At 53.7% G+C, this 13,978-nt stretch overlaps 1 protein-coding gene across 4 annotated transcripts in view; it reads right to left on the bottom strand.

Moving 5' to 3' along the window:
- Positions 1-914: 914 nt before the first annotated feature.
- The window catches only part of IGSF9B (immunoglobulin superfamily member 9B), a 57,491-nt gene continuing 44,427 nt past the window's right edge, over positions 915-13,978 (bottom strand). For 2 of the 4 annotated variants that reach the window (XM_036449381.2, XM_036449382.2), the window contains exon 20: positions 915-12,868. In XM_036449381.2, the coding sequence (XP_036305274.1) occupies positions 12,660-12,868 (209 nt within the window). In that variant the 3' untranslated portion in view covers positions 915-12,659. The remainder of the gene's footprint in view (positions 12,869-13,978) is intronic. The other 2 variants (XR_006742338.1, XR_006742339.1) reach the window with 1 other exon arrangement.

The following is a 13,978-nucleotide window of genomic DNA, read 5'->3' as shown; positions in this document are numbered from 1 at the left end:
AATATATTATAAAAAATAAAAGAAAAAAAGAACGTGGACCTCAGATGCAGGCTCCTCCCTGGCCTGGGTCCTGGTCAGAGTGTGTGCCAGAGGCAACCAATTGATGTGTTTCTCTCACATTGATATTTCTCTGTCTTTCCCCCTCTTCCAATCTCTCTAAAAATCAATGGAAAAAATACCCTCGGGTGAAGATTTTTTTTTTTAAGTGCATTTGACACGAGCATAAGCAAGTCCCCTTTCAGTTTATGCTCAGATGCTGTCCTCAGGGAGGCCCACCCTGAGAGCTCAATGCTCAGCTGCAACCGAGACCCTTCCTTTGCACATCGGGGCCCCTCATCCTGCTCCGCTCCGTGAGTCCCCAAAGCACCTGTGGCCACACAGCATTCTACGTGACTCTTATGGCATGAAGTGTTCACTGCCGGTCCCTTCCCACCAGCACGCGAACCCGGGAGGAACAAGAACCTGGATTATTTTGTTCCCTGTTGGGTCCCAAGTGACTGGGACAGCGGACTAACACATCCTAGTGCCCTCGGTACACATCTGCTTAGTGAACGAGGAGGCATTCCTTAACTCCTTCCAGAATCATGTTAGACTGTGACTTCAAAATGGGTTCATTAGGGAGACCTAGGCCAGAGGTGACATTAACCAACACCAGTAGATCCTCTTGGGAACAAATAAACATTGGAAATACACTTTTTTTTTTTTTTGCAAATGTTTATTTATAGCAAAATACAAAACATTTCTGCAGCAGACTAATGTTACATGAGAAGCAGTTAAATACTAAACTTTTTCTTGTAATCCGTTTAACTGGCAACACTTTCCAAGCACACCTTCAGGGGCTTACACATCTGCTCATGCGATGCGCCTCTTTTTACTTTTCTTTTTTGTTTGCTCATGTATGTGTTTGTTTTCTATTTAACTTGCTATATGAACATGCAGTGTTACTGGCAATGAGTTGGTTAGTAGCCGGCAAGCCTGAAAATACCAGCGAGTGGAGCCTGGCATGGCTGCCCGAGCCAGGCGACCCGAGTCACGGCAATTGGAGCCACAACAGCCTGAGCCAAGCAGCCGAAGACTCACCCTCTCCCTAAGTGAGTTAGAGGCGTCGCTCAGCTTTTAACTGGCGAGAGTCTAAGGTCAAAGGACTCACTGTCCTTCATAGCCAGGGAAGGCAATATTGTTTAGGGCCTCAGAGCAGGCGTAGCTCAGGGGTCCTCTGCAGTCGGGTCTTCTTTGTTGATCAGGAAGAGGGGGAGGACCACCCATCAGAGCCCACCTAGAGGGGCGGGGGCCCAGACCCAGGTTGAGAGGTCAGGGGCTACGGAAGGAGGTACCCCCTGTCCCAAGAAAGCCAGCAAGAGCGGAGGAGAGGGTTCCGCCTGTCCTGACAGTCTGTGACTTGGTGGCTGGAGGAGCCTGCCTCCTGGACAGGCCCTTTGTAAATGCTTAGGGTTTATAGACTTTGAGGAAAAAGCACCTAGTGGAGAGTGTAGCTTTTCCGTATACACACCTCCATTTCCTGACAGCAAGGAGAGGGGTGTAGATAAGACACAGGCCATTGCCATGACCACCCCACTCCCAGAGTGAACCTGGGCCTCCCTCTCAGGCCCCTGGGGAGAGCATTCACTTTGGCATGCGCACCTGTATGCACCGCACACACGTGTGTACACACACACACACACACACACACACACTCACACACATGCCAGCCTTCGCACATGCACACACACAAACACAAATGCCTGGTTTCCTTTCAGAGTCTACTCGGGAAGCAGAATGGTCCCACCTTCACCATCATCCTCTGCTCCAAAGGGTCCCCTTGGCCACAGGTCCCCAAGACCCAGCCCCAGGCTTGGCACTCGCTGGCATTCCCAGGCTTTGGAGAAGGTGGTGACAGAGCAGGGAGCTCACCAGAGACAGGTTATACAGAGTGTAGAACATGTTCACATAAGGCTTTGGTACAGCACCGATTGAATGTTCTTAAGAGTTTGATTTCTAAGTTGTCTCGTAGAAGAAAAAAAAGCTTACTGAAAAAATAGTGTCTTTTATTTACTTTTCAGTTACATACCTGAAGTTCAAATAGTAAGCCTCGAGTTGCCATTCAAGTTCACACTGAAAGGTGTTTCCGTGTGCAGCTGTACAATCTGTTGGTTTGTCTTTCATCGTTAACCAAAGTCAGCCAACCGATACCATGAAGTCAGCTGCCCATGATCACCGACTTTAACCGGTCCATACATACAGAAAAGAGAAAACACAAAAGCAGCCCCACCCCACCTCCCTCCCCAAACCCCGGGGGAAATGGGGGGAGGGGATCAAATAAAAAATAAAAAAAACACAGCGAAGTTTAAGGAACCAGTGGAGCAGAGGAGGTTCAGTCCAGCTGGCCTCTTCAGGAACAGCACCATAAAGCACCCTAGCGCGGTGATGTTGTAATACTCGACATTCAAGGAATGGAAACGAGTCTGAGGGGTCTTCCGGAGACCTGGCATGGATGGGGGCTGACCCCCAAAGGAAGTTGAAGGAGGAAATAAGAGAGTCCGAAATGAGAGCAAGAACTCCCGAGACGAAACTGATTAAGTCGTATCCAGACTCATTAGAAAAGAAGAAGGAATGCAAGAGGCATCTAGAGGTATGGACTCTTTAAGAGGTCTCGAGGAGGCAGCCTCAGAAGCCCCTCCCCACCACCCACACTGCCTGGTCACCCCCCTCGGCGTGTCCACAGAGCACAGGGTGAAACGGGCGAGTGCAATGCCGACAAAATTGCCTCCAGCTGTGCAATGGAAGAATTCCGTCCAGGATGATACATTTCTCCTGGGACAAGAGGAAAAGTTGAAGATAAAAGGAACCGGACGTCACTGGCAGGAAACAGGATGTGGTCCCTTCCAGTCGGTGGCTATGGAGAAGGAGCACCTGGAGGAAGCACAGCCCGTCTGTGCCCTCCATCCCCGGCCCCACCACAGATGGTAGTTCGGAAATGAAATCCCATGAGACGTTAAGATTTTTTTGAGATTGATGTCTACGACTTGGTAAATGGAGCTTTAAACTGCTATTCTCTACTAAGGTAACACTTCAGCCTAATGTTCCAGCAATGGAGATCATTACAGAAGAGACCCCCTCTCCCGGGCCCTGGGCACTGTACACAGGAGACACCCCACACCCAAATGTCATGGCCAAGTCTCATGGCCAAGTGTGCTGTGTAGACCTCCTCTTCCCCTTTGTCCTATTATCTTGTCCACGGTGGCTCAACCTAATAACGCCAGCAAACAGAAGTGGAGCGACCCAGCAAAAAGCCAAAGAGCAATGAACACACCCCTTTTCCCCAAGCTACTGGTAGATGTAAAGGAGAGAAGGATGGGGCCCACCCTGATCCTTGGGTGAGCAATTCCCAGTGGAAAGAGAAGGGTAGGTAGGGTGGAGCTTGCAACCTCTGTCCCATACAGCAGACAGAGGTTGCCAAATTGAAACAATGCCACTACATGGGAGCCAGGGAATACAGCGCGGGCACATGGATCAGCTCATGTTCCTGGAAGAGGCTGTGGGGCTCAAAGGTGTAATCAGAGCACCCGTTCCACCAACCTATTAACTTGGAGGTTCAAAGACAGGAAGTTTTGTTGACTCCAGATCCTATCAGATCTCAATCCATTTATGCCTTTAGGAAAGACTGGCTCTTCAGAGAAACTATATATCTTTGCTGGGCAATATATCTTTCCTCTCCGAAGTCTACCTTTCCATCATCCTGACTGGGTGTGGCCAGGAGTATGGAAAAGGCAGAGGTTAAGAATTACATCCCCTCCGAGCTCCAGAATATCAAGGTAGGGGCTATGTCTCTTGTCTTCACTTTTGCTTGCATAACTGAAGAAGCCAACTGGAGGCTGTTGTATGGGATGGGATGTGTGCAGGTCAATGACTCCTGATCTCATACACCTGGTGGCCACTGAAGTGTCTACGGATTGAGCCTTGGACTTAATGTGGACAGGAGTTGAGTTTAGAACAACAGACCTAGTGGAGGGACTAACCCTCGGAGGGGCCTGTCGTGCTGAAGTAATTTATTCTACTAGTTGCATGTGCACCAGATGTGGGACAGGGTGTGTAGAGCAACACGGGAGGATGGCTTGAGAACAGGAACTGGAAGACTCCTTTGTGTGGGGGGAGGGGCTGCAAGCCAGGAAGGGGCACAGAATGTGTCACTTATTCTCTTGCTCAATCTCCCTACAAATTCTTACAACAAACATGTGGCTGTCTGTCCCTCTGGCCTCCAGAGAAGACTGCGGGAAACAACCACTTCTGAGGACACACAGCCAAGTGGGCCCAGAACTGGAGCCCTTCCAGTACTCACCAACAAAGCTCACTTCTCCTTCAGTGTCCTTGGGAACTGGGGATGTTCTGAGCAGGTAATTCAGGGACCCAAGGACAGGGCCTGAGGGAAGGGCAGTGACCCTTAAGGTCTATATTATGGAGGCAGAAGGGTCAGGAGTCAGACTCAAGTTCCACCCTATCTACCCTACTCTTCCCATAATTCCCCAAAATGTTAAAAGAGTCCCGTGGCTGTGGCATCTGGGTCTTCTAATGACCAAACTCCACGAGACAAGAGCTCTTGGGCAGCTGCCATGTCGGTTGGGGAAGAGGGGTTCTATTGCCTTTTAGCTGATAAGCTAATGAGAGTAGAGAGACTAATCTAGAAGTTTCTCTTAGCTGCCTGCACTACCTGGCCCTGCACCAGCTCCAAACACATGGCCCTCAGGTCCTGGCGAGTCAGAAGAAAGAGCCAGCACCAGGGGACCACTGCCATGGCTGCAAGGCATGTGGCTCTCGCAGCAAATGCGAGGTCTTGAATTCTCAGAGAGGCATCCTTCAGGGGACACAACGTTTCCTGGTCTAATACAAGTGAGCTCCTGCTCCCCAGAACCCCCAGTTCTGAGTCAAGTTCTTCCGTACACTTTTCAGTTCCCTAAGTCCCAGGCCAGGTGCCAGAAGGAGCTTCCACCTGGCTCCCTCCTCCCCGTCATGCCCCACATCCTTCTCTCACTCCTCATCCTCCCCTGAGTGTCCCAGGACTGACCCATCATCCCATTTCCAATGCCATCTTATTTTCCAAATAAAGTACTAACGGGGCGGGGGGGGGGGGGGGGGGGGGAGAAAGCATATATAGTATATTTATACTAGCTATCATATTCACACTGGTTCCAAGAAACTGAAGCGAGAACAAGCAGGATATTCTTCTCCGAGACAGTCCATGCAGTCAGCCTCGCAAAGCTATCTTGAGTCGCCTCCCACCTGCCACCACACCCTCCAGGAGCACCTGAGTCAGGACAGGTACTGCGAGCCCCTAAGCTGGATCCCTTCGGAGGAACTGAGTACCAACCCACAGCATCATGGGGGCCAAGGTGACTCTCCAAGCTCACCATAGTAAGTCCCTGTGCCAACGGTTTCCGGCCACTGTGTCCCCATCCCAGTGACAAGCACCCTGTGGGTCCTGGGTTAAGGGGCCATCTGATCCAGTCACTCCCACAACCTCCAGCTCACTTGTCCTTTCTGCAAGCGGACTGTGTTGCTGTTTTCAGATTTGTCATATATACACATTTCCATCAGAAATACCCAAGCAACTCTGAACAGAGCGTCTTAAAGGAAAAGGCAGAGGGGAAGGATGGGGAAGGATGGGGAAGAGGGGAGGGGGCACCAAGGCATGAGCTAGTATCCTGCTCCAAACATCTCTAAGCACAGGTACAAAAATAAAGCGAACTATGACTTCATATAGATATATAGATATATAGATAAGCTAGCTAGATAGACTGTATATAGGTTTCCTCTCTATGTATATATGTGTGCTGAGGGCACCAGGCCCCACTCCTCTGGCCCAGTTCCATCTCCTGCCCTCCCATTCCCCAGCCCCAGATGTCTCCCGTGCCTGAAGCCTCCCACTCATGACTATTGCACCCACCCACCCTTACCTAAGTCCCCTCCCCCCGTCTCCTTAAAATAGAACAAATTCTATGTATATATTTATATATTTTATATACAATCTCCATAAAAAATACACTGAAGGTGGTATAGTACTAACTGCACCCTCCTACCAGAACAGAAGTTGCCTACTAGAGAAAAGGTCAACCAGAAAGAGGCCCAAGGCTCCTCAGGTGAACTAGTGTGTCCCTACAGATCTCTTCACACACATACATACACACACAGCACACCACAAACACACACCACAAATACCCACACGCCACACACAAACATACATCACACACAAGATACACTCACCACAAACACACCACCACACACATACATGCACACACATGCACACTTGCGTGTGCACGCATTCTCACACACATACTCTTACTTCCTGAGCCCAGGAAAGGAGCACAGACTAGACACCTGGCTGGGAGCTGAAGCTCACACTGAGAATCTGGGAACGCCGGAGGGACAGGTGAGACAGTCCCTTCTCTGGCCCAGCCAGGACACGGTCTACTCATGACTGACCTTTGATTGATGGCCGTAGGCAATTTATAAAGAGCCGTTGATAGAATGATGGGCAATTTCCCTTCCAAGGACTGCAACGTAACCACGTGAAGGTCCATTCGCCTCCACTTGAAACAAGGTTTCAGATACCCTCCCCTAGAGGAAGCAAAAAGGCCCTCCGTCCTCATGACCAATATGAGGAGAGTTGGCATTTGTCCCTTCCATTTACGTATGTGAACACCCCACACATGGCCCAAAAGCATGCTTGTGGTATTTCTAAGGCTGAAAATGTGACTCCCCCCTCCCCAGCCCAATCTCTCTCCCCTCCCAGACTCCCTTCCCCACCCCACCATCTCCCCAGCATAAACCATGCACAAGGTCAAGATCCCTGGAGCCATAAATAAGTGGGGGAGGAAAAAAAGGGAACCTAATTGGTGTGTTTATGGGGTGTGGAGGGGCAGACCCTGCCCCGGCTCCTAAAATAAGTCCAGGAAACCCAGCACCAGGGACAGGGAGAGCGTGTTTCCCTGACAGCCATGCCTGTTACCATCTCCTGGGATGGGAAAGGCAGAACCAGAGACCAGGGGCAGGGACTGAAAACATGTTCTACTCTAATCCTCCTCCCTAGCTCTCCCGGCCAGGGCTCCAAAGCTGACAACTGTGTCATCGGTTCTCTTCAGAAACCCCCAACGACTACAACAGACCCACACGGGAGAGAAAACCCACGTGACTTCCACTGTTGGTTGCGGTTCTAACCAAAGCATTTAGCAATCAAGATACTCAGGACTCTTCCTCCTCAAGGCATGGCCAGCTATGAAGAGTCATTGCTCTCATTCTTTCTGTTCCCTTATCCTACCCAGAAACCCTTGGAGTCTCAAGACAAGACTCCTCTCTGGGGGCCTTTGGATCAGACTCATCTGTGAGGAATTATTCCATCAACTTCAAATAAGGTCATGAAAACACTTCTGCCCTCTCAGCCGCCCAGCACACAAAACAGCGGGCGGGGATGTGTTATTTGCTCCTGAAAGACATATTTGGAAAGCATAGTCGGGGAGGCCCAGAATAAAATCCTGGACCAGTGTGGACTTGCTCCCAGTCAGAGGGAGGGGTCGTGACAGACACCCCTAACCAGACAATAAAGAACTGCAGGGATGTTGAAGTCCAATCCGGGCTCTGAGTGTTGGCACTCCGAATTCTTCTAAAGAAGAGATGTGTCAATCTGCCTCCTGATCTGCAAGGAGGCAGAGCTGGAGACATCCAAGAGGACAGAGGCATCTGCTCTGGTCTTAGCCTAAATCTCTCCTCTCCTGCATCAACCAGAAAGGGGGGTGGGGGTGGGGAGGTTTAACCTATCAACGGAAGAGAAAGGGGGGAACAACCTCTAGGTAGCAAGCCTCTGGTCTGAAGGTGGTCTCCGCCCCTCAGAAAGGAAGGGCAGTCCATGCAAAGGCCAAGCCCTGACCCCTCATCTCCATCACCACCGACGGTGCCTCGGGAACAGTTTGAGGCCCTGGGAGAGGAGGGGAGGCCCCCTGCCACTTTGGCGGATGAGAAGGAACCCACGGAGCTCACAAGCTTCCACCTGCCAGAGCTGTGACTCCCCGAGAGTCTCAAACAAAGCTCCTCTCCGGGGGCCTGAGCACCACATAACAAATAGATCAAGTTGAAAGACATCAGAACACTGTGGCCTTGTTTGCTTTGAGCACTTAGTGTTAGAGGCAAATTCTAGAAGCAAGGAAGCCCAGCTCAGAAGCTAGACCTCTTCCAAGACCCGATCTGGGCCTAGGTGGCAAGACCCCAGCCCCACAGTCTGTGGGCAATAACAAGATCACTCTCCCACATCTGCGCCACCCCCCCCCCCCCCCCTCGCCAAGTGAGCTTCACTGCCACACCCTCTCACCCCAGGGCATCACTCCTCTTCCTTCTCCTGAGATGACCTCCAACTGGTACGCAGTACCCTTAGAGGCAGCTAAGTTATCATGGAAAAAAGCAGGGGTAGCCTTGATGTCCCCCAGCTTTGGTCCCACTGTCTTATCCCAGGATCCCCACTTTCTACTCCGTGACCGACCCACCTCTTCACTCCCCTTCCACCCTCACAGACACCTGGCACGAGAACATGACCTCCTCCCGCTGCCCCAGCTTTCTAACTCCACTTCCTGCAGAGCCACTCCATCAGTCATTGCATTCATTCTCGACCTGGACATTAGCATCTCTCCTGGGCCCTCCTCCCAAAGCAGCAAGTGCAGCTCTGGGGGCTCCAGGCCTCCAGCCTGCAGTGCCTCCTTCCTTTATTCTGGAGAAGACAGGACGGCAGGGCTAGACCGAGAAGTTGGGGAGACCCTGCACCCTTCCCAGAGGGAGCCGCTCCTTCCCTCTGCTCCCAGCAGCCCCTGTGAAGGCCGAAGCTCCTCTCATGCAAGCAAGCAAGCCCCAGGTTAACCGAGAGCGTCTTCTCTTCTGTTTCCCTGCGTGACCCTAAAAGTACGTCATGTACAATTCTCCCCCACCCACTCCGAGCCTCCCAAAGCTTTTTCTAACAAAACCGGAAGCAGCAGCTCCAGTCACCCACGCCCCCGGCTGGCCCAGGATCCTAATCCTGGGCTGGCAGTGTCCCTGCTCCGGAAGTCTGTTTCTCCCCTGAAGCTACTGTTTTGTCAACCTAGGGGAAAATAAGTAAATAAAAACCTGCCCGGGGAATTCTACCTCTTCATCCCACCCAGTTTCCGCTGAATGAAAAGGACCCGGGAAGACCGCTGACATCAGTTCCACCCGCAAACGTTCAGGTCCCAAACCCAAAACAAGCCCGGAGAGCATGACGGAGGTCCATGGTTTCTCACCCTGTTCCACCATCGCCGCCCAAGAACAGGATGAGGGGGACATAGGCCTCTTCGGAGGGGGACAGGGACCCTGCCAGCCCTGGGGATGAAGCAGCTTTCCTGCTGAGAAAGTAGAGCTCAAAAAGCCCCTCACATGCCCCCTGGCTCCCTCACAGAGAGCTCCAGGGGGCAGGCTGGGCAGGACCCCACTTCTTCTGGACTCCCCTTCTCCTTTTGGCCCATTTTCTTTCCCCAAACCACGGTGGCGACGGCAGGTCCCCAAGTGCTTGACAAGCTCCTTCTCAAAGCACCTGACCCTGTTCCTGGCCCACGAAACCTCCTGAGCCTGGCACAACCAAGGCGTCCAGTCAGGATGCAGAGTGGAGGGGCGGGCCGAAGCCAAGACCCGGGAATCGGTCTTTGTCCGAGCTCCTTCCGGCAAGGCTGCCGGACCGCGAACGGGGAAGGTTGGAAGACATTTGCTCTCCCACACGGTGGAGCGTGAAAGCCCTAGGAAGCTGAACCGGGCTCACTGCAATGGTTCAGGGACAGAGGACAGAGGACATGCGGTCCTTAGAAATGGCTGCACCCCATCGTGCACAACCTCACACAGGCACTCCCCCACCCCACCCCAGCACCTGAATGTGTGCCATCCCGGGGACATAGGTGCTGCATGCCGGCACTTCCCATCACAGTCCTTGCAGGAGGTACTGGAATCAGCTTCTGGGGTTAGGAAGGCCCCTGGCCTTCAAAGACACTGTCACTGAAGGAAGCGCTCTTGGGAGGAGAAATGAACCCGTGGCCACTCAGAGAGGGTGGCCTGTGTCCTTCCCTTGCCCTTGGCAACAGCTGCCGCCCAGTGGTCAGCCACACACACTGCTCCCATCTTGAGCATGCTGTGCTGGAGGTGAGGGCGTGGCCAGAGGAAGGGAAAAAGGATTCAGCACCTTGGTCAGCGCTGGTGACACTCAAGGTGGTGGGGTCCCCCTGGAAAGCTCAGCCATAGCCCCATAGCCCGCTGCACCTCAGCTCCTACTTTGGCTCTCCATCCTATATGACACCCCCAAAAAGGCAAAGCTTCCCCCTCATCTCCTTTTGGAACCATAAGGGCCCAGAATTCCAACTCAAGGCTGAGAAAGTCTGATCTAATTCATCCTGAAGACTCACATCCCTGACATCCCACATCGATGTGGAAGCCGAGACAGGTCGTGAGCACAGGTGGAGGCGCTGGATGCAGAGCGAGGCCCCGTGCCCAGCAGACGTGTCCGTGACCACTGATGGGCTCGTGGCAGAGGCAGAACTGCCCCGGATGGAAGACTGCCACCACCCCCGGCTCCCGTTGGCTGGGGCCGAGGGCCGGTGGGAACGTGGAATTGGATGTCCAGAGAAGGGTAACATTAGCCAGAAGGCCCAGGGTCCACCCCAGGGCGTGGGCCCAGCCCCGGCGATGAGGCTATTGACAGACAAGGGCCAGACACTGCCCCTTTCTGCCTCTTGCACGGTGCGTTGCATTCAGAAACCAACTGTGCTGCGCCTGGGATGGCAGACCCGCGGTGGAACCGGTCCCCACGAGAGAAAGGAAGCACTGGGTCTGGGTGGCGGAGCGCCCAGCCCTGGCAGGGAAGCGCCCTGCAGGAGCGGCCTCCTGCTCTCGGAGACCCCGCCGGCCTCAGGCATGGGGCTGGGCCCCTGGCAGCCGCCTCCAGTGCTTGGACTTGGCCGACGTGTGAGCAACTGACTGAGGAGAGGTAGATGTCCCCAAACTCAGCAGGACAGCAGCACCAAGAAGGAGAGACTTCAAGGAACCTGAAGGCCACCTGGATCCGGGCAGCCAGCAGGGCGGCTCCCGCACAGGAGGGAAGAGAAACCAGATACGCCCCGTCCCCCTCAGACTCTGCCCTGTGCCTGGGCAGTGCCATCATCTGACTGGAGAGAGGAGGAGAGGGGCGGGGGGAGATGGATGCATCTTTAGGTGTTTTAAGATGACCTCACAGAAGCGTCTGGTGCTAACAGTTGAACTAGGACAAGATTTGGGCAGAGCGCCCCTTCTACTTTCATTCCATGCCTCAGCCAGTTCCACTTAAACAGAACCAGGGGGAGGGAAGGGGTCCAGAGCACTCCCAGAACCCCCAGGCATCCTAGCTTTGTCTGATCCGGTCCGCCCACGCGGGGCCCACAGGGTGGAGGGGTCCCCCCCGGCAGAGAAGAGTCTGCAGGCAGCACATGGAGTGCAGGGAGAGGAGCCGCCGGCGGGCTCCCTGCACGTGGCAATTAATCAATCTGGGAAATTAGCTCCCACAAAAGGAAAGGAAGAACCCAGTCAGCGGCTCTGGATCAGCGCTCTGAGGGCGCCGAGCCGGAGGCGGGCTATGAATAGAGCAGCGGCGGTGAGGTGTGCGGCGCAGACGGCTCTGGAACGGAGGCCCCTGGGACCCCAGGCTCCCGCCGGCCGGGGCTGGGCGGCGTGAAGAGGGTGATGGGTGAGCACGTGAGCTGGTGCAGCAGGCAGGCTCCTCGACCCTGCTGCTAAGAAGCTTCCACTCCTGAGCCCAACAGTGGAAGGAAGATGCCAGCCCGGCCCTTTGCCTACCACCCTTTCTTCACCCAGGAACCAAGAGATTGAGGCTTGTGTTCCGTTCTGGGGCGACTCGTGGCTGCACCCCCAGAGCAGGCAGCTGGAAATCAACGGCAAGCCCCATTTCTGCTCTGGACGGGAGAAGGTGGAGAGTCCAATGGTGGGTTTGGCTGAGAAGGCGTGACCCCCGTTTCAGGGAGGAAAATCCCTGAGACGGAGGTCAGGACGCCCACCCAGCTCTCTGCAGTCCCGCTCGCCGAGCTTCCTCCTTGATCACTGACCATGGAAAGGAACAGCACTTTGCTTCAATGTACATCTATATACACAGAGAGAAGCCCACACACTACAAACCTATGATTTGCACCTATGTCTATATATATATGCAGCGCTTGGGAGGACTTAAAAAACCGAAGCAGAAGCCGAGAGCAGTACGAGCCATCGCTTTCCTCCTCACTCGCAAAGATCTTTGAAGAGGTGAGAAAAACCCACGGCGTGAAGAGGGGGGTGGTGGGCGGACTCAGGCATCCCGCCCTGTCCCTGGTCCACGTGCTGATCTCCACTCACCACCGGAGGGTCTGCTAGGCCCCATGTCCTACAGACGAGGCCAGCAGGCTGGGTGCGGAGGAGACACCTCTCTGCCTGGAGATAAAGGGGCAGAAGCAGAACAGAGGTGTGAGCAGCCCTCGGGAGTACCGGCCAGGACACTGGGGGCGGGGTGGGTGGTGGGGGTCCGAGGCCCGGGCACCCAGCACGGCTCACCCCGCCCTGGCCCTCGGCCCGCCCTCTCACTCCGGGAGCACTTCAGAGTGGTGTCGTCACAGCAGGGTGGCATGGCCGGGGTCGTCATGGTCCACGCTGTTGAGGATGGCCGTCTGGTCTTCCGGAAGCTGGCGATGGCACAAGTCTGAGAGGCGGGCAAAGGGGTCCGGCCGGGAGTGTCTCTTCTTCTTCCGGAGGCAGACAGCTTCGTCGGGCCACAGGACCTGAGAGTTTGGAAGCTGCTGAGCCTGGGAGGCAGGACCGTCTAGGGAGGTGGGCCAGGTGCACAGAAAAGGCAGAAAGAAGAGAGAGTGGGTGAAAAGGAAGACCGTGGCCCTCACTCACACACACCTCGCTCACCTGCCAGGACACATACTCTGGGCTTCAGTCTTAAACAAAGGGGTCGCTCAGTATACGGGGGACCAGGGCAGAGAGAGCAGAAAAACTGCCTTCCTCACTCCAGAGAGACTTGACTGGGAGGCCTATCCCACAGAAGCCACACCATGGCTGCTCCCCTCCGGCTCCCCAGAGCCAAAGAAGCAGGTGGATCTAGCCAATCCATAGTTCTATTCTATCTTTTATTTAATCTTGAATATACTTATTCAACATATTTTATAGACTATTTCTCTTTTTTTCTTTTGATTAAAGAAATACTGCCCTGGCCAGGTGGCTCAGTTGGTTGGAGCCTCATCCCAAACACCAAAAAGTTGCAGGTTCTGTCCCAGTCAGGGCAAAGTGCAGGGCTGGTCCCCTGTCTCTTTCTCTCTCTTTTCCTCTCTCTCTTTTTTCCTCCCTCCCCCCCCCCCCCCCACTCAAAATTATCAATTAAAAAAAACCCTATCCCTAGGTAGCGATTTTTCTAAAAGGAACATTCACATGTCTTTCTGATGCCACCTGAGTACCAGGCACCATTCTAGGAGCTGGGCTTGGAACTTAACATGTTTGTTTTCATCTGCCCACCCTTGACCCCTTCCCTTCAAGCAACAGTGGGTTTTACAGGAGAGCTCAGGCGCGTGCATAGTCGGGCCTGGTCCTTCCAGGGCCTCTGCCTCTTGGCCCTGCTGGGGAGAGAGATCAAGCCCTTGTTTTCCGGAAGATTACATTCTAATGCAGGAGTGAGGAAGCCAGACAAACTGTAAGACTTGAAAACTACAGAAATAAAAGGTTCAGACACTGCTACAAAAAACAAAAAAGACAAACCAGGGTCATGACTGAGACATTGGTGCTCTGACAGAGAGACCGTCGTGAGCCTTGCAAAGACCCGGGGCAAAGTGTTCCCGATAGAGGGATGTCACGTGGGAAAGCTCTGAGTTAGGAGCACACGGGACGTGTTCCAGAGACAGAAAGAAGGCCTTGCAGCTCACACCGAGTGAGC

Source organism: Pipistrellus kuhlii, unplaced genomic scaffold (genome assembly GCF_014108245.1).
Source record: "Pipistrellus kuhlii isolate mPipKuh1 unplaced genomic scaffold, mPipKuh1.p scaffold_m20_p_20, whole genome shotgun sequence".
NCBI lineage: Eukaryota > Metazoa > Chordata > Mammalia > Chiroptera > Vespertilionidae > Pipistrellus > Pipistrellus kuhlii.
This window is presented reverse-complemented; position numbering and strand designations above follow the sequence as displayed.